At 44.1% G+C, this 19,909-nt stretch overlaps 1 protein-coding gene across 4 annotated transcripts; it reads left to right on the top strand.

Annotated features, from left to right (window-relative positions):
- Positions 1–1,461: 1,461 nt before the first annotated feature.
- LOC138628953 (bridge-like lipid transfer protein family member 2) lies at positions 1,462–19,908 on the top strand. Of its 4 annotated transcripts, none has more exons than XM_069712369.1 (41): positions 1,462–1,592; positions 2,156–2,288; positions 2,932–3,058; positions 3,213–3,262; positions 3,389–3,530; positions 3,615–3,733; positions 3,872–3,932; positions 4,006–4,192; positions 5,631–5,754; positions 5,865–5,989; positions 6,089–6,156; positions 6,260–6,396; positions 6,661–6,815; positions 7,218–7,411; positions 7,523–7,811; positions 8,389–8,594; positions 8,690–9,740; positions 9,845–10,036; positions 10,364–10,566; positions 10,788–10,906; positions 10,990–11,213; positions 11,328–11,518; positions 11,702–11,801; positions 11,926–12,125; positions 12,217–12,514; positions 12,596–12,753; positions 12,897–13,103; positions 13,270–13,369; positions 13,624–13,806; positions 13,880–14,001; positions 14,109–14,264; positions 15,070–15,191; positions 15,296–15,476; positions 15,659–15,745; positions 16,001–16,009; positions 16,284–16,394; positions 16,774–16,909; positions 17,312–17,436; positions 17,524–17,625; positions 18,319–18,453; positions 18,693–19,908. In XM_069712369.1, the coding sequence occupies exons 2-41, from the start codon at positions 2,218–2,220 to the stop codon at positions 18,876–18,878; spliced, it is 6,753 nt and encodes a 2,250-aa protein (XP_069568470.1). In that variant the 5' UTR covers positions 1,462–1,592; positions 2,156–2,217; the 3' UTR covers positions 18,879–19,908. The 4 variants fall into 4 exon arrangements, with proteins under 4 accessions (XP_069568470.1, XP_069568472.1, XP_069568469.1 ...); XM_069712371.1 differs by having other exon boundaries at positions 2,153–2,288; positions 6,697–6,815; XM_069712368.1 differs by having other exon boundaries at positions 2,153–2,288.
- Position 19,909: the final 1 nt, after the last annotated feature.

Here is a 19,909-nt window from a genome sequence, read left to right as displayed (position 1 = left end):
GTAAGATTACTTTGTGGCGATAATAACTTTTTGATTGTTTGTTTGTTCAGAAAGTGTGCCATACAAACATGTTAAAAGCTAAAATTACAAATGCCTTACCAATATTAGGGCCCCAACATGAAAGTATTATGCAGAACCCACCTTGTTGTTTATGTGGCACTTCATCAGATCAACTTATGCAACTTTACAGCTACTCAAATGACAACAAACCTGGTTAGATGCAGAGTCCCTGGAGCTGTGAGGCACCTCGAGCCCTGCAGCAGTGGGTTGGAAATCCAGTTTTGGGTTTTCACCTGCTGTTCTGTATGCTGAAAGGTTTGAGAGAAATTTGGCATCTTGTTGTGCAAGAAAAGGCTCTTTACACATAAATCCACTCAGTATCAGGACGGAGTAATTTTTTAGTTGTGTAACACTGAATCTTATGCTCAGAGTTCGGAAAAGTATTCCAATCCTTTACTTAAGCAATAGTGCTAATACCACACATTGTCATGTATTAACTTGTTATCAGCTAAATGTACTTAAAGTATCAAAAGTAAAAGGACACACTTTTCAGAAAATGCTCCCTGCCAGTGTTTTACAATATCATATAGGCTGGGATGTGTTTTAATTAATATTATTAGTTATTTAATTTTGAGCCAATATTAACTATTGGGTTGGGTAGTTCAATCATACAGAAATGCACTTATGTTTGTAGTGAGACTGTCCTGTGAGGACTGAGAAAACAGTTCTTATTTCAGCCTTCTGACATGCTGCATTCTCCGGCTGAACATAATTAAGGGTTTTTCTGAATAGCTTCTTCAGTTTAAGAAGTGGGACAATTTTTCTCAACCAGTAAAGTAAATTTAATCCTTCAGTTTTTCAGGAACATTTCAAATTTTTAAAAAAAAACTTAAGAGAAAGGTGATTTTCACTGGACAGGAAGGGCGTGCAAAATTGTAATCTGAAAAGAAACAAGTAAACGATAAGTGTTGCACAAATGTACTGAAGTAAAAAAAAAAAAAAGTGCAGTATTTGCCTCAGGTTTACTCAATACTTGAGTAAATGTATTTAGGTTAGGTTAGGTAGTTACTTTATTAATCCCCGAGGGGAATTTTTTTTTCGCTACAGCAGTATACAGAAGCAATAAGATAATAATATAATAATAGAAAAGCAATAAAATAGAAGTAAAAAAATATAAAATGCACAGTATATACAGTACAGTATATATATATTATATCTATATATATGTGTATATATGTATTTAGTTACATTCCACCACTGCTTATGATTTGTAAAAATCGAAGTTGTCTCTTCAGCTAAAATAGTTTATTTTTTTTATTTTTTTTAACATCGTCCACGTTTACCTAGTGAGGAATTAGTTTGATGGTGACGTCATCTGTTGACGGAACACCTGGACGTTTCACCGCCCGGTGACGTCATCTGTTGACGTTTCACCGCCTGGTGACGCGGTCGGTGTCTCGAGTCCCTGGCGGAGCTCCAGCTGCTCCGGCCGGTCCGATGAGCGCCGCGCTGAGCGCCAGTCAGCTGTCAAGACTCGCCCCGCTGCATGATGCCGCGCAGCGACAACCCGACGACGCGTTGAATATGTCAGGGTAAGTGACTTTTTAACCATGAGCTGGAGCCAACGTAGACCAAAACAACAACAACAACAACAAACATCTGGAACAGTTAGTAAACGGAGTGCTAACTTGTGCACCGGTTTTGGCAGCGGTGGCTAAGTTAGCGTTAGCATGCTACAATGCTAAGCACAGATTTTTCTGTGTGATGACGCGACGGCGAATATCTTTTATTCAACTATTTCGTGTGTGGGTACATTTATTTTTTTTGGGGGGGTAACGCTGCCGCACCTGGACTATGGGTCTCTAGTGTTGAACCGGGAAACCCGTTTTTAACACGCTGTTAGCTGTGTGATAAAAGTTCCAGCTGCGCTTCGATTTGTAAGTTCATTAGCAACGTTAGCACTGGGAGGCTAGCCGTTGACGTTAGCGCGCAACTAACGGTTATTAATTTGCATATTGCAACAACAACAAAAAAAAAAAATGTTGCCCAAGACAATTGCGGGCGCCACGTGACTTATCGATCAGTGTTGGGCAGGTACCGTGTCCGTGTCGTGTGACTGTAACGTGTTGACATCTCTTCCTGTCTTTGACAGCAGCTGATAGCAGATCGGGACTTGATGTCCAAGAGATTTCGGGGGTGTGAACAACTCGGGACACGATGTCTCTCCTGCTCACGTCCTTCCTCCTGATTGTCCTGCTGGGGACTCTGTTGTTATGTGCCATTTTCAGGTAAGTAATGTGCGGGTTGCACCTTATTTGTCTGCGCGCAGCTGCAAGGGTGGAAGAAGTAATCAAGCTCCTTTTACTTCAGTACAAGTACAAGTACAACAACACTGTGGGAATGAGCCACTACAAGTACAAGTACGTGAGCGTGAGCAGTGAAATGTCAGTGCTTTATGGAGGATAGTTTATGACTACCATTTCTGTTGCAATCATGTTTATGTGGCATTTCACTGCGGTGTATGTTTTTTTTCACCTTTTGTGACAAAAGCATTTTTCATCTCATCTAAGTGAGGATTTAAATAGATTAAGATCAAATCCAATCTTTCGGTTTATCAGAAACATTCAACACATTGACATGGTTGATACTGGAGAAGAAGGAAATTAAAGATTATAATCTCAAAAGTAACTGTAAATTAAAGATGTAACGTATTTTCTTCAAAAGAACAATGTTTGCCTCTTGAGATGTGGTGGAGTAAAAATATAAAACAAGGAAAGCACTAGTAGCTTGAATTTGTACTTGAGTAAATGTACTCAGTTACATCTCACCGCTGTGATTTCCATCACGTACAACTGGGTTTTAGATATTACCCAGATGTTTCCTTCAAATGATTTTGATTCGAAGACGTCAGCTGTCGTCTCGTGTCTCCAGGTGGCTCATCTGCACACTGGCTGTGCGATTCTTCCAGACGGCACTTAACGCTGATCTAAAGATCAAATCAGTGGGGCTGTTTTCTGTCCAAGGAGTTAGGATCCAGTTTCACCCCCAGCACACTCTGGTAAGACACACTGTGTTTACGTGACATTTATGTGGTGAGCTCATGCAATGCGGCCACACTCCCCTGTCAGGGATATATGTTTGGCTCAGAAATGGCCAGAACGCATTCTATGTTGTTTGTCCACTTATTGCTCTACTAACTCTCTTCATGACAGGAAATTGACAGAATATGGATTTCAAGTAAACTTCTGAACCAAGATTTACCGTGAGTTGTCATATAATTTGTCAGGAGTATAGTTTGATATACAATCTTGTAGCAAATAATTTATAGATGTTGATCCCTTATGTACAAAAGTACTCTTGAGAGAGTAACTGCATGTTTTTATTTCAGGAGATATTTGGCATTGTGTGTCGGTGAAACCAGAGTTAGGTTTGACTTTCAAGCACCACTGAAACCTTTGGTGAAGAGGAGCCATGGAAACAAGTCTGGGAAGATTTCAGTCAGCCCCACAACACTGCGCTTTCTGTCACAAGTATGAAGGCTCACATTAGGTCCGCATTTTTTTTTCCCATGCTGATTTGTTGGCAATATCTCACTTCCTGTCTCGTGTTTTCAGCTACTGTCATTCCACATCAGCTCGATCAATGTGATGGTGCTGAACCTAGCACTGACGGAGTCCCTATGGCACATGACTCTCACGGGTATCACCTTGTTACTCGACCACCAGAGTAAAAGGTAACTACATCTTTCTTTCTGTTTATTGTTTCTGTGTGCCACTGTTCTGATTTAAAGATTAATTTAACTGAAACACACTTGAAGGAATTATCAAAAAAAGAAACACTCGCATATTTCCTCTCGCAACATTTCTTGCAGGTTGGCGTGGGACTTCTCAGTCGGGCAGCTGAGCAGCAAAGTGCTTAAAAGCAGTCAGTTGGTGAGTTCAGTTACTGTCACGGAAATAGAAACTTGTGATTAAATGTGTGTGAATGATGTGCTCTCCATTGTAGGACATTTGTTTGGCTGAAGTGGCCCTGAGCCTGCTGCTGTCTGGAGATGTGAGCCTACCGGAGATGAAGCCGGGTTGTCTGTCCCTGAGTGTAAGGACACTTATAGCAGAGCTGCACGAGGGACTGTTCCTCAGCCAACTCCGGCTGCCCCCCGTCTCCGGCAAAGAGCCAGATCGTGATGCATCTGGTGAGCAAAGTTTAACCTCTTAAAAGTCAAAATAATCAGCAGAATAGCTGGGGAAAAAAATTAGTGATTCATTCTTCTGTAGCATATTTTTTGTGTCACAATTTTACCATCACAGGACATAAAATTCACAGTCTTGTGCAGATTATCTCTCCAGTTGCACTAATATTTGTTTTCCACTGGCTTTACATCCGATCATTTGTTTATTCTGAAACGTCGTGATGTTTTCCGTCATCTGTGATATTTTTAGCTGTTCTGCTAACTAGATAGAAAAAGCAGAAAAGGTCATGTCATTGCGCTTTACTGACGTCTGTGAGTGTTTGAAATGTGCTTAATGATCAAAGGCAAATGCAAATGTATGCATTTTTTCTCTTTTTTTTCTTGATATAACGACACTTAGTTAGAACTAAAGATGATTTATTGTTAAAAGTATAACACCATAAACACAGACATGGTTAATGCTGGCAGTTCTGCTCAAATAAATACACACCAACCGCTACAGGGGGGAAAAGGGAGAAAATGAAACATAAGCTCACTCAGGAATCTCCATGTGAAACATATTTTTAGATCGCCAGAAACAAAAGCATGAAAGTGATGCTGCTAGTGATTTAACTTTTGACCATAATTCCCAGGATGCTTTACGTTTCCAGCCACAATCACTTGTTACATTCAGAAGCCGCCTTCTCTGAACAAGGAGCTGCAAATTGAAGTGGAGCTGTCTTAGATAATATGCATATTGGAGAATATTGCAACATGCCACTGGCTCATATCAAGTGTCAAAAAATATTTATTTACCCTTCTGAACCTGAAGCAGTTTCTGTGTGGTTTTTGCTCATTTTTCACTGAACCAGCAGGTCTTGCAGCTGCATGGATACAATTAAAAATGTTCACTTATTGTTTGATTTTTTGTTTGTTTGTTATGTCATAAATTATAAAAGACAAAAAACAAGTTGAATTTCAACAGTATATTTTACAAAAACTGAAAAAAGATGCAAACTATTTATTTTTACAAAATGAGACATGTAGACTATATTGATTTTCATATCACTGATTATTTTAACCTGAGATGTTGTTATTTATCCTGATGCAAGTGTTCGATGCACATGATTTGGATTGTCTGAAATTTAGAAACTCAACAGTAATTTAAATTTTTACAGTTTCTGGCTGATTGATGATGTAATTTTGGCGATTTTTAAAACAATCTTTTTTTATATAAGATAACATGCCTTTCAAACCCCCACCCGGTTGTGCGGTTCAGAGATTTAAATTCAAAATGTGATTTCATATATGATGCATTTTTGAATTGTTTGGGAATTTTTTTTCACAACTGTTTAATAGATTATTTAGAGCCAATGCAATCGAGATAATTTGGGGATTGAGATTTCTGATAAAACTATACATAACTTTGATGTATAATAATAATAATGCTGTTCTCTTTCAGCGTGTGAAAAGCATGATTTCATCCAGACTGAGGCTGTGGATCGGTTCCATCAGCTCGTTCCCCACAAGGTCAATGTGGAATTTGATAATACAAATGTAACGCTGTCCATGCACAGCCAGAAACGGTGAGTCAACATTTTACCGTGAGCTTTATACGTTATATTCTGCAAGTAGGTGACAAGTCTATTGATCTGTTGATTCAGTCCTTTCAAGAGACGTTTTCCTTTCTGTACAGACACCTGAACTGGACTCTAAAGTCCTTAAAGGTCTTCTACGGACGCGACGATGAGCAGCTTCATCTTAAAAGTTTCACTCCTAAGCTGAGCTTTCCACAGAGCAGCCTGGAGCTCCTTCTCGAGGGTCAGTGGACAGATGGGCCCCACACGCAACGCAGAGAGAGTTTGGCTGGAGGAAGAAAAAAAAAACTATGAATAACAAATTGTTTTATTTCATTGGCAGATGGACTTCTGCTTTCTCAAAGTAGGCAAAGAATCCTTTGTGTTAACACTCTGAAGACGGCCCTGCAGGTGAGAAAGACACCTTTTGGTCACATTACTTGTTTTATATATATATTTTATAATGTATTACTCATAATGTTGACTTTGTCTCTTTATGTTCTTCTAATTTTAGATCACATCAATTGACATCTCCGGGTCATTCACAGTCAACACTTGCATCATTCACTACCGTCACCAGGAGTTCTCTCATTGGCTCAATCTATTTCCATGGGAACAGCTACTCCACAGGAAGGAAGCCCAAAGAAAGAGGCAAGCGTCAGAGTAAAGCTCAAAGGTTTAGATTGCCAGATGTAAATTAATACTCGCATCGGGAGATTATAAACACATATATCTTCTGTGACACCCTTAAAGGTTCTCTTGAATATTTGGATCCGTGTCCTGTGTGAGACGTCTCCCACAGCAGTGACGATAACATACTAATACCTTTTACGATCTTCTCTTCCTTATCCATGCTTGTGTTTGTGCATCACTCATTCTGTATTGTTTTTCCCATGACCTTATTGTGTTATGTAGTCCGTTAGATTATTTGCCCACCCTCCTCTTCCTCAGGCGCCTCCCTCACCTGGACGCCCCTGTGATGATCACCTCCTCCGTGTCCAACGTCAATGTGTCTGTTCAGCTGGGAGACACAACACCTTTTGCTCTCGGCTTCCTCTCTGCCAGTGCAGGTACTGCAGGTCTTTTACATAAACAGCAAGACACGCAGGTGAATGTCATATGATGTTATTGCTGTGTTGCAAGATGAGACCACTGCTGCTGTAATGTTTACACACTGTGGTGAGCGGTGGCGCTTCATGTTATTACTTTACAGCAGGCACAAGTCCTGCACTATTCTCGCTGCGCATTTTCAACTTCCATTCATTGTCAACCTTGTTCAAAGATGCCAAACTAAACTGGATAAATTCTTTTCTCTGGGAGCCTTTTAAATGTTACACATGAACTCATGATCCTTTGACCCCTGTTGACTCTTCACAGCTTCTGACTTGAATCGCAGCACTGGAAGAAAACAGGATATTTTACCTCAAAGTAATGTTCATGTAAAGTGACTGCATTCCTCTTTGTGTTTGTAGAACTGCAGCATCTTCTGGACCTTAAAGTGGACAAAGAGAGCCAAGAGTGCCAAAATGTGCACCAGCGTGCCTCGCTGTCCCTGGACAACTTCTGGTGGAGAGTGGGTCAGGGCTCTCATATCCAGCAGGCGCCCCACCCTCCCGGTAAACACGTGTGGGGAGAAGCGCTAATTCTGGACTCCCTCAGTCTTCAGGTAAGAGCACAAACAAAGGAAGCCTTTAGAAATATGTTTTATTGGGTGTGTAATGATGCTCAAGATTATTATTAAAAAAAATGTTGTACTTCTTATTTCTTTTGCTTCAAGGGGAGTCTCAACCGAGCCCACATGGAGTCGAGTTGCCAGTCTCCGAGTCTGAGCGTGGAGTCCAGTCTGAAAGGGCTTCAAGTGGAGCTTTCAGAGACCTGTGCACTGTGTCTGTCTCGCCTGCTGTCCCTCCTGTGTGTTACCCGGGACGCAGGGCCACAGCTGCCGGATGTGGCTGCAGTGTCTCCATACTGTGACGAAGCTGTCCAACCCTCACAGCTACACCTGCTTTTTAAACTGGACTGTTGTCTGGAGGATGTTAATGTGTTCACGCTCTCTAATGTGGCAGGTAGGAAGATTGTTTGTGAAAATTTTTAGTTTTGGATGTACAGAATGTATATGGTGTACCACCTAGTCATTTGACTGAAAAGAGAGGTCCTAAATTTTCTATTTTTATTTGTCAAGCACGCTTTCTTTTACTCTGCTGCGACTGTACAAATAATTTGTACTTAAGTACAGTATTTGAGTAAATATTCTTACATTCCACCACTGCTAAATATTAACGATGGCTCTCCATTTCAATTGTGATAATTTGTTCTTATGTGACCGAAAACGTAATCTTTTTTTTTATTTTAGACAGCTAGTCGGACGAAATCAGTTCCTTTGAATGACATTTTTCACTTTCTCTGTTTTATTTTTTAATACACAAAGCAATCAAGACCGTAATCAGCCGATTCTTTGTTAGTTACAGCCCCAGATTTGGCATAAACAAATACATGTCAGAGAAAATCTCCCCCTTATAAATTTCCTCTTGACTTTTTTTTGTTTAGTTGGTTCAAATAACATAACACACAAATAATTCTCCTCTGGCTTTCTGTCATCACCTTTGATTATTATCTTTTATTATTTTTTTGTGTTCCCGTTAGGAGCTGTGTCTTTGCGGATGGACACTGTCAGAGTCCTGAGCTCCGCTGAGAGCTCCAGGGTGTCTCTACAAGGGGTGAGCTTGTCTGCTGTCAAGACACTCACAGAGAACATGGAAACATGTTGCCCCGCCTCCCAAACTCTCACGCCTGTGGTCAGACTCACCTCAATAACCTTCTGGTACCACATCACCACCCACACCCTGCAGGTAATCACATCTCGAGAAGTTTGAATTTCTCCCTTCATATTGTAGCTCTGTCAGTTTATTTCAGGATTTATGCATATCTCGATTCCTTTAATCAGATTCAATGTGAAGAGGATCTCACTGTTGAATGGACGCCACCCGACCACATGGTCTTGTATCAGCACATGACAGACGCCCAAGCCTGTTGGTGTATGCTGTACGGAGAGAAAGGAGAAGACGGGCCGGTCAAACCTGTGCACACCGAAGCGGCGTCGGGTCAGATTAGAGGGCTGTGTGTGCGTGTTGAACTGGGCTGCACTCGTTTAACGGCCCATGTCAGTGAGCAGAACTATATCCTGCTGCACACGGACGCCCTCTCGGTCTCGACGCATGCCGGGTCCATGCACGTACGCTCCCCTTCGCTGATCTTCAACTTTGATGGCAACAACATCGTCTCATTTAACGGCCTGGATGTGGAGACGCACGCTGAGCTGACGGAGATGCAGCTGCACCGAGACACTTTCCCCTTCCTCGCCACTCCTCACAACCGTGTCTGGGTCATCACTTCCCCTTCCCTGGCAGTCGAGTTCCCCTACCAGTACAACTTCTCAAACACCTTTGACATGGCCATCAGCGTGCAGAAGTGGTTGAAGACTCTCCATCGCTCCCCGAGCCAGGCCCCTACCATCCAACATCTGCCTCCTGACCTCGTGTTCAAAATCAGCCAGTTCTCCTTCGTCTTCCTGGACGACGTCTTCGAAATCAAGCTGCGAGACAACTACGAGCTGATGAAAGACGAGAGCAAAGAAAGCGCAAAGCGTCTGCATCTTCTGGATAAGAAGGTGGCAGATTTGCGCAAGCAGCACGGAGAACTTCTGCCCGCCAGAAAGATAGAAGAGCTGTACAGTTCGCTGGAGAAAAAGCACATTGAGATCTACATCCAGCGTTCACGCCGCCTCTACGCAAACACACCCATGAGGAAGTCTCTGCTGACCTGGACTGTGTCTGACCTGGAACTAGTGGCCCTGGCAGATCAGTCCCTCCATGGGCCAGAGAGGGTGAGAGAGCAGCTGAGGGACATTGACAGGATCAGTCCCTTCCCCAGAGATGGACTCCCTCTGGTGGTCCAGTGGTGCCGTGCAGTCAAGTTTACGCTAGCCGCATTTTTGGGTAAGACTTTACTGCAACACATTTCAATGAAACGCCTCAGAGGTTTAGCTTAAAGCAGCATATTCAAAGTGACTGATTGTTTTACTGCCATTCCTTTGTGCCAGTGAGAATTCGCGACTACCCTCGTTACCTCTTTGAGATCCGTGACTGGGAGCTGTCGGGGCGTCTGATTGGGACAGAGCAGGATGGACAGGCAAGAGCTCATCGTAAAGAGACGGTCCCACTCGGTCCACCATGGGGAGATGTAACGGTCCACAGAAACATGCCGCCTCTCAAATTCTACTACGACTTTAAATGTAAGTCATAGCTCTGATGTTGGACAGTGTCCTGTGTGGATATGTGGGAGGTAGTGGTTTTATTTTCAGTTCCCCTGACGGGTTAAATTACTGCTTTCGAATGAGCAGTGACTGTTTGTGACTAAAACAGCCGTTACAAAGATAGAAGACAACAGGTGTAAGGAAAGCACGATCAATAATTATTACGTCATTAAATCATTATTAGTATTTGAGCAAAAACAGTCATGACCATAGTTTCAGCCACAGTTATGCAGCTTAAATGTTATGTGAGCCTCACTCATTTGAATTAATGTCTCACAACGAAACTGTCGTCGGCTCTTTTTGCAGCCAACATCTCTCTGTACACAATTGTGTGGGGGCCGTGTTGGGACCCTGCCTGGACTCTGATTGGGCAGTCAGTTGACTTGCTAACCAAACCCATGGTTGATCCATCACCTCCTCTGGCCTGGTGGGACAAAAGTCGTCTCCTTCTGCACGGCCACTGGGTCATGGACATCGATCAGGCCAATCTTCATCAGCTCGCTACAGAGGTAAAACACGTACAGCCTGTTCCACATATCTGTTCCACATATCTGTGCAGGAAGAGGTTCAGCAAAATTTGTTCATGCTTTCTGATATCAGTCAGTTTATTTCAATGTTTTAGGCCACTTCCGCTTTATGTTTTTCTTTTTTAACTGAGCTTCAATTTGTGAAGCTGAACCCACTTTTATGAAACATTTATTTTTTTTAACTTAAGCTTACATTTTTACAGGACCCCTATAATACCACAGAAAATTTGCACTGGGAGTGGAATAAGCTGAACTTTGACTGGAACCCTGGACAGTTTGTTTTTAAGGGGGACTTGGATGTGAACGTCAGGACAGCATCAAAGTAAGCGGAGGCACCGGACGTAACATCAGCGGGTAACTGTGTCGAGAACTATTTTGTGATAAACATGCCTTTTTTCATTCTAGGTATGATGATATCTGTTTCCTGCACCTACCCAACCTGTGTATGACCCTTGACCTCCAGTGGCTTTGCCATGGCAACCCCTACGACCACCACGCTGTAATGCACTGCTGTGCAGAGAGCACTGCAGATGTGACCTCAGGACAACCTCATGACTCTTACAGAGCCTTTCGTTCTGAGAACCTCAACCACTCCATCACCATGGACCTTAACCAGCACTGTGGCACAGGTATGTACAACTCGATGACCTCCCGCATCTAACTGAGCTCAACCCAATTCAAATGAAAACCAGAGATAAATATGAGTTTTACTGTAGACAGTCGTATGTATTTTTTCTGAGTAGAACCCCCCCAACCCAGAATCCTGCTGTACAGCAGCACATTGCGCTGGATGCAGAACTTCTGGGCCACCTGGACGAATGTATCCCGACCAATCTGCAGAGGCAAACTCTTCCACAGCCTCAGGCCGCTCCGCAAGAAGCTCGGTCAGCACTACAAACAGATGTCCTACACGGCTGCCTTCCCACAACTACAAGTAAGTATTTGTTTTGGCTGCTGAAATAATCCTCTAAAAAAACAGCTCCATTTTTTTTTACCATGAAATTTTGAGTTGTACACACTATACCGTGTTGTTAGTTTTTGACAGTCAATTTAAGTAGTGTGTCCCTCGATTTCTGTATCTGCCATCTGTGTGCGTTACGTATTGTGTATCCTTTAGGTGCATTACTGGGCCTCCTTCGCCCAGCAGAGAGGTGTCCAGGTGGAGTGCAACAAAGGCCATGTCTTCACTCGAGGAGCACAGAGACTTATTCCGCAGGGTAAGAATTATACGATTCGGTAAAAGCAACTCAGTCCCAACAACAAATGACTCCCAACATACCATTAAAAGGTATCTATATTTGTTTAATGCCGATGCGTGTATGTGTTTGTGTGGCGTCTCAGCTGGCACTGTGATGAGGAGACTGATCTCTGAATGGAACGTGACTCAGATGGTCAGCGAGCTCTCTCAGGTGACAGTTCACCTGATGGCCTCCACCTGGGACGAGACAGCCGACCACCAGATCAACGCTCAGGTGAAGAAGACCCACCTGCTCAGCCTGTCGTCCCTCAGCTACCAGCGACAGAGCAACCGCATGGAGGAGGTAAAAGGCCAGAGCCTGGAGGCAGGCGGTTAAACCGATTTTTCCCCGTGGCCGCATGAAAGAATACGATCGCCTTTAATGTGTCTGACAGGAGGTGAACACGAAGGACGAGACGAATGCTTCTTACACTCACAAGCTGCGTCTGGTGGACCTGCGGGGCTCCTGGACAACCACCAACAGGAACATAGCCTTCGGGCTGTATGACGGTTACAAAAAGGCATCTGTGCTGAAAAGAAATCTCTCCACCGAAGCTCTGAAGGGTCTGAGAATCGACACGCAGGTGCAGACCAAGAAGCTCAAACGCTCTCCCTCCAACTACTCTCCAACCGCAGCTCCCGCCACACCTGTTGTGCCCGCCGTCAGTCGGGCAGAAAAAAGCCAGAACGAAGGTGAGGAAACCGCTCGACTTAGAAGACAACAGTTACGTTTTAAGATCCGCTAATGTCCCGCTTTTGCACTTCACTCTTCAGGGACATCGATGCTGCAGAAGCTGATCGAGGAAACGGACAAGTTTGTGGTGTTTTCCGAGGAGGACTCCGGCGTGAGCGACCAGCTGTGTGGCATCGCAGCCTGTCAGACCGACGACGTCTACAACCGCAACTGGTTTATCGAGTTGGTCAACTGTCAGGTAAACGCAGTGACGGGAGCAGTTTTAGTTCTATCATTTATTGGTTTGGTTCGCATCTTTTCTCTCCACCAAGTTCAACGAGAGCTGGTGAATTATCTGACCGTCCGTTTGTTTTTAATCCTCCTCCTGTTTTGCTTTACAAGATGATGCTGCGTGGCACAGAGACAGCAGGCTGTGTGCTGGTGTCTGCAGCGAAGGCCCAGCTGCTGCAGTGCGAGCACCACCCCGCCTGGTACAGCGACACCCTGAAGCAGAAGACCACCTGGACCTGCCTGCTGGATGGCATGCAGTACTTTGCCACCATGGAGCCCAACCCATCTGAGCAGGAGGACAGGCAGCTGTGGTTGGAGGTGGGCTCAGAATAATTCAAATAAAAAATAATTGGCAGATGAATTGCTATTGAAAGTAATTGGTAGCTGAAGCCTTGCTGTAACACGTCACAATTAATCAGCTGAGTTTGCTACAACATCACCAGCTCTGATTTTCTCTTCTCAACTGTTCGTTGTTGTGTTTTAGGTGAAAAACATCGAGGAGCACCGGCAGCGTAACCTGGACTCGGTGCTGGAGCTGATGGAGAGCGGCCAGGCTGTGGGAGGAATGGTTAGCACCACTACAGGTGTGGCACTACTCACACAAGACTGTTCTCCCTCACCACATTAGCTTCCTCCTCATCCCCCAGTGTGGTCTGGGGAAAAACAAATGCATTCCCTGCAGGGCACTTACCACACCGGCTGTAAAAATAGCAGTGATTGATTTTGTGTCCGCTGTATGCTGAGAGCTGCAGCACGTCCTGATGTATTTATTTCTGAACGTATGTTTGTAAAGTGATTCTGATTAAAAGCAATTAATTTTGCTTTCTGATGACCACAGACTGGAACCAGCCGGCGCAGGTGAATGAGGCTCAGCAGGTTCAGCGAATCATCTCGCGCTGTAGCTGCCGGATGCACTACATCAGTTACAGTCATGACATCAACCCAGAGCTGGCCACGCAGATCAAACCCCCGGAGCTGAGGAACAGCCACGAGAAAGAGGACCTGCTGAAAAAACAGGCCGGTGAGTGGGATCAAAGTGGACTAAATTTCCCCACTGTGGGATTAATAAAGTCTAAATCGAAATCTTCTTTCAGGGGCTGTGGACACATTCACGCTCATCCACCATGACCTTGAGATATCCACCAACCCCGTTCAGTATGCCATGATCCTGGACATTGTCAACAACCTGCTCCTACACGTGGAGCCCAGACGCAAGGTGGGCGGCCGCATCCGCTGGTCTCCATTTAGAATAGATTTCCACGTCTGCGCTAATGTTTAGTCTTTGCTCACGCTGTGTTTTTATCCTCCGTCTTGTGTGTCCAGGAGCACAGTGAGAAAAAGCAGCGAGTGCGTTTCCAACTGGAAATTTCCAGTAACCCCGAGGAGCAGCGCAGCAGCATCTCACATCTCCAGGAGGCAGTTCGGCAGCACCTGGCTCAGATCAGACGCCTCGAGAAACAGATTTACTCCAACATCAGGGTGAGCCAATCAGTGCTTTATAACTCTATGAAATCAACTGTAATTTAAAGCAGGGGATTTATCAGAAAAAAATTAATTAATTATCTTTTTCTTTTTTCTTTTTTAAATGTAATGTGCAATCATGAATGAATGAATAGAATAAATAGGTCTATTTAATAGTTCAACATTACTTTAAGCTCACTTGGTTTTATAATCTTAAACAAATTGTCCACAAAATCAGCCTTCTGTCATTATGAATGTTCCTTTTATTAAAAGGAAAATTTCCTGCTAGAGTCAAACAGTGAACTTGATTTTGTAAATTGAAGCTTCATACATGCAGACTACTGCATGTGTGTTTATAGAGGGAAAAAAAAAAAAAACATGGTTCCAGAGGGAGCCGTAGGTTGTCTGACACCTCAAATAATGTCAATTAAATCAGTGGCGTTTGGGTCTACAAGTCTGAAAATGAGGATAATGTGGTTGTGGAGTTCAAAAGAAGTACGCTTTCAGGACGTTTGTAGCCGCTATTGCTCTGCACACACCTGAACCTCCAACACAACTTAGTTCTGCCCGGCCTCACGGTAAATGTGTGCATCCGGTCTGAGAGTCTTAAAAGCAGACCTACGAACGCGACTGAAACGGAAAGAAGCTCCACCATCAACTGGAATGACGAATGATGAAGATAATTTGTGTTCATTACTTAACTAATGCAGACATGTACAAGGTTTTTTTTTTTTTTTTTTTTTCGTGAAATTACACCTTTAAATTTATTCCATGTTGAAATCTTTGAAAACATGAAACATTTTCTTCCTTCGTCATCTCGCAGGCACAGCTGGAGGAACTGAGCGGCGATGAACTGATGGAGATCAACACACGACTGCAGAACCAGCTGAACCAGGAGAAGAACGACATGCAGATGAAGAGCGAAGAGCTCAACATCCTCATCAGGTCTCTCCTCAGAACTGATTAACATCCAGCACTGAGAACATACTGTATGGCTCACAGGTAAAAAAAAAGACCAAAAAAAAGAACTCGTGTATTGTGTCCTCCAGGTGTTTTAAAGATTTCCAGCTGCAGCGAGCTAACAAGCTGGAGCTGCGTAAACCCCCAGAGGACGTGAGCGTGGCGAGGAGAACGGAGATCTACTTCGCCCAGGCCCGCTGGTGTTTGACCGAAGAGGACGGACAGCTGGGCATCGCCGAGCTGGAGCTGCAGAGGTTCATGTACAGCAAGGTGAGCAGATGCCGCTCTCTCATCCAGACGGTAGAAATATTCCTGCTGCCTCCCGCAGCAGCCCAGGAATTCATCGGCTTTAGCGCTTCTTTATTTCAAGAGCTGTCAGAGGACAACAGATGTTGCATAATATTCTCTTGTTGACAAATTGATAACTCCCTCTGAAAACTTTCTCCCGACAGCTGAACAAGTCTGACGACACAGCAGAGCATCTTTTGGAGCTCGGCTGGTTCACAATGAACAACCTGCTGCCGAATGCGTCGTACAAGGTAAATGCAGAATATTCCAATTTGGCTGCTTCGATTTTTGTTCACAAAGTGTTGATATTTACTTAGTGTTGTAGCCTTTATTGTACACCAGACTGGCTATTGTCTTCAATACTAAAACTCAAGTTTACATTTGGACGCTTCCTCTTTAGAATTAAGCTCAATGCCATCCGTGACAGACCTTTTTTTTTTTGTAAACTACACTCAGGCAAGTGTCAACCTGTGTTGACGTATTTATTCCTGGTTTCCTCTGTGCAGCGTGTGAGGGTATGTACTGTTACCAGAATGTGACACCTGTGTTGACTCCATCGTGTTTGTGCAGATGGGATCAATGAACAGCTCTTTATTCTGTGTTGCATGGACACTCGAGGAGTCATAGAAGCATGTGTCACCAGGGACGCGTCATAAGTTCATTTGGTGTTGTCCCTCGTGTGCTCATATCATCACTAATACGTGCCGTTTGATGTTGAAAGTGTGTGTTTTCAAACTGAACCTCACCAGAGCTTCGTTTTGCTGATGTTAACTTCCTCTTCCTGTCCAGGTCGTGCTTCGTCCTCAGAGTAACTGCCAGTCAGGGCGACAGTTTGCTTTGCGTATCTTCAGTAAAGTGCGCCCCCCAGTGGGAGGAATCTCTGTGAAGGAACACTTTGAGGTGAGGAATATTAATGTGAATATTGTAATTACTTCCTCAAAGTAACTTGGATTATTGCAATGGAGTTATTTTTGATTACTTTTCTAACAAATCGTTTAAACTGGGCAATAAAGCTGAAATGTCCTAAAAAAAAAATGTCGGGACGGAGACAGAAGACATCACTGCGTGGAGAAAAGATGCAAAGCTGCAGAATGAATCTTCTGTTCTGTATATGAGCCGTTTACCAAAAAGAATAGAAGTGAATGGAACCCCTTTGTAATCACCAACATTTTGAAAAGCGACTGATTTAATTCCATATTTTTTTCCTCATGAACTGTAACTGTTTACTTTTATTTTGTCATTGAATTGAATATATAAAACCAGTTGTTTCCACCATCAGGTGAACGTGGTGCCGCTCACCATCCAGCTCATGTACCAGTTCTTCAAACGGATGATGGGCTTTTTCTTCCCGGGGCGAAATGTCGAAGAGGAGGAGGTCACTGACGAGGAGGACAAATTTAGATTGGTTACCACTGGTATGTTTTTGTCAACAGCAGTAAGATGAGCAGCCTTCATCATCATCAGCCTCCGATCTCTCCGTGTGATCACCAGGCTGCAATACATGCCGACTCGCCGATCAATAATAGTTTCCATTTTCTCTCCTAGACGTGTCTGTCTGTGTGTGTGTGTCTGTCTGTGTGTGTTTCTGTGTGTGTCTGTGCGTGCATGTGCATGTGCAGTGTTGAATTTCTCATGTTATGTCATCCCTCTGAGCTACGAAGAGACTGTCACTCTGGATATGACCTTGAAAACGTGTGTGTGTGTGTGTGTGTGTGTGTGTGTGTGTGTGTGTGTGTGTGTGTGTGTGTGTGTGTGGTGTGTGGGGAGAGTCACCCAGAGGCCACAGCACTGTTGCTAATCTGGTCTGCGTGTCACAGGTATCCCTGTCAAGCCTCGGCCGTCGTCAGAGGACACCATGGGTGCCATGGGCCCCAGCAAAGGTGTCGCCCAGGGACTGAACCGCACCGCCGGGGTCAGGAGGTCATTCAGGAAACCTCCGGAGGTGAGGGGGCCTTTCGTGTTCCCTCAGATGTTCAAATAATCCCAGTTCAGAGAAATTGAAGTGGTACTGAATCATTTCCTCCGTCAGCATCCGGTGGACGACATCGATAAGATGAAGGAGCGAGCGGCGATGAACAACTCCTTCATCTACATCAAGATTCCTCAAGTGCCCCTGTGTGTCAGCTATAAGGTGTGTTTCTGCTCCTGAGCTCTACTTTCTCTTACGATCCAGTCCCGTCCCGTCCCCCGTCCCCCCCCCTCATCACAGCGGTTCATGAGTTCCAACACAAACAACTGTATAACTAAGGCTTGAAAGACCTCTGGGACAGCTCGGGTCATTCATACAAACATATCTCAAATTTGGAAAAACACTTTCATAGCTTCCTGCGTTAATCAGACAAGTGTGTAATAAAGAATACGAATCAGGATAAAACAGAAAGAGAAGTATGAAAAATCCTAAGATATGTTTTAATGATCTGACACGGATATTAAAATGATTGTGTATTGGACTGGTATGCCGGTAGATGAAGTCATGTAGACGTCATCTCCTGGTTGACTCACTGCTCTCATCACTGCAGCAGCAGGAAAACAAAGTTAGCGGGTTAGCTGGTGAACTCGGTTGCAGGAGACCAAAAACAGAGCTGGAACAGAGGGAACACCGGACTTGATGTTGCTCTGACTTCAGGATGCGTAAATAAGAAGTTGTTTACCAGCAGGTTCACAGGATGAACTTAAAAAGACGATTTCATTTCGGTGTTGTGTTTACAACTTGTTTCCAAAAGTCGATATGTAGTGTATTTCTGACCAAACGAAGCGCTGCTCTGCTCCCAGTCTGATCTTTGTTTTGTTCTGTAATGTTTCTCTTGTTGTTTGTCCTCCTCAGGGAGAGAAGAGCAGTGTGGACTGGAAGGACCTGAACCTGGTTCTTCCTTGTTTGGAGTACCATAACAACACGTGGACGTGGCTCGACTTCGCCATGGCTGTGAAAAGGGACAGCCGGAAAGCACTTGTAGCGCAGGTACACGCGATCGCTCAATATTCACATTTCAGGGGGGTTTAAAACCACATCACAGGCGCTTACCTTACTTTTAAAAAGATGTTTTTCTTCAGGTTAACCTTCATTGCGGACCGCGTGCGTCGCAGAATTTATTTACCTTTCGCTAAAGAATGACCGGCAGCGGGAAATGTATGAACTCTGCTGTGACACGGTCACATTCGGTATTTACAAACCTGCCCTCGTTGCTCCCGGCTGCTCAGATGATAAAAGAGAAGCTGCGTCTGAAGCCGGCTTCGGGCTCAGACCTGCGGGGGAAGGCGTCTGAAGGGAAGTCGGACAACAGCCTGCAGCAGCAGGAGGAAGACGAGAAGGCGCGCCTCCTCATCGGCCTCAGCAGCGCAGACAAGAGCTCCGGCAAGAAGAGCATCTTCAGTCGTCGCAAGTGACGCGACGTCGGGACACACCCGACGCCGTATCGCAACCAGCCCGCCGAACGTGTTGAGAAGTTCCTCCTGATGTCACTCCGATTTGAATCTGACCCCTCCAGGATTACCAGGGTGCCATTTTGACCAAATATCTATATTATGTCGTCTATTTTTTGGGTTTTTTTTTTGTTTTGTTTGTGCCATTAAAAAAAAAAAAAAAAAAAAAATGTGTTTCCGCATTTCACGAACTCTGCGACGTCGGGGAAACGACGGCCGCTCGGTTTGCGTTGAATGTGGCGAAGAAGACGTACGTGGCTCTTCGCTGTCGCCGGTTCCTCTGCTCCTGCAAACGCAGCGCAGAGAGCACGTTGTCCCGCCGGCTCGGGAACACACTGCACATCACCGCGTCTGCTCCGGTAAACAGGACTCCCGTCGAAAAGCTTCTATACGGTCGGCTGTAAAAAAAAAAAAAGTTACTTTGTGAATCACCAGAAATAAATATATCAGAATATGTTTTATCAATTAAAGCTGAAAGGTCGTTGATCAAGGCTGCATGATTGTCACTCTTGACAGGACAGGCCTTTTCCCACTAGAGATTTTATATTTGTGCGCGTCGCTCAGCTCCCTGATTTTTTTTGTACCTCACCTCAGTGCAATATATGAAGAACAGAGCAGCAGAAACATGTCGTGTTGTAAAATGTGGCCCTTTGTTTGATGGTATTGTGGCAAAAAAAAAGAAAGAAAAAAAAAAAAAAAATCAATGTTGCAGCTAATTGCAGAGTTTTGTAATTTTAACACTGAAGCACTTTTTATCAAAGTATTTTGATATTTTTGTAACCACAGTTGTTTTCTGTTGAATTACTTGTTTAACTGTTGCAGAAGGCCTGTTATTTACATTTCTACTCGGAACAACAACAACAACAACACCACAACAACAACAACAACAACTCCATGAACATTTCAGTGAAAAGTATCACAAGGCATCAGATGTTTCACCTTTCTATCAGCTCTGTGTCTTCTTGTTTCTCCGTTAATAAACGTGTTAAAAGAGT

The sequence above is a fragment of the Brachyistius frenatus genome, unplaced genomic scaffold (assembly GCF_029030835.1).
Source record: "Brachyistius frenatus isolate BFR_SWC_R1_liver_20210118 unplaced genomic scaffold, ASM2903083v1 Contig_109, whole genome shotgun sequence".
Classification (NCBI taxonomy): domain Eukaryota; kingdom Metazoa; phylum Chordata; class Actinopteri; family Embiotocidae; genus Brachyistius; species Brachyistius frenatus.
The sequence above is the reverse complement of the archived record's forward strand: the minus strand, read 5'-3'. Positions and strand labels throughout refer to the sequence as shown.

Excerpts from the sequence above, each read along its gene's own strand:
- LOC138628953 (XM_069712369.1), top strand. The coding sequence starts at position 2,218 with ATGTCTCTCCTGCTCACGTCCTTCCTCCTGATTGTCCTGCTGGGGACT. Across the intron at positions 6,816-7,217 it reads CTTCCTCTCTGCCAGTGCAG|AACTGCAGCATCTTCTGGAC; the intron begins GTACTGCAGGTC and ends TTGTGTTTGTAG. Across the intron at positions 9,741-9,844 it reads TACGCTAGCCGCATTTTTGG|TGAGAATTCGCGACTACCCT; the intron begins GTAAGACTTTAC and ends CCTTTGTGCCAG.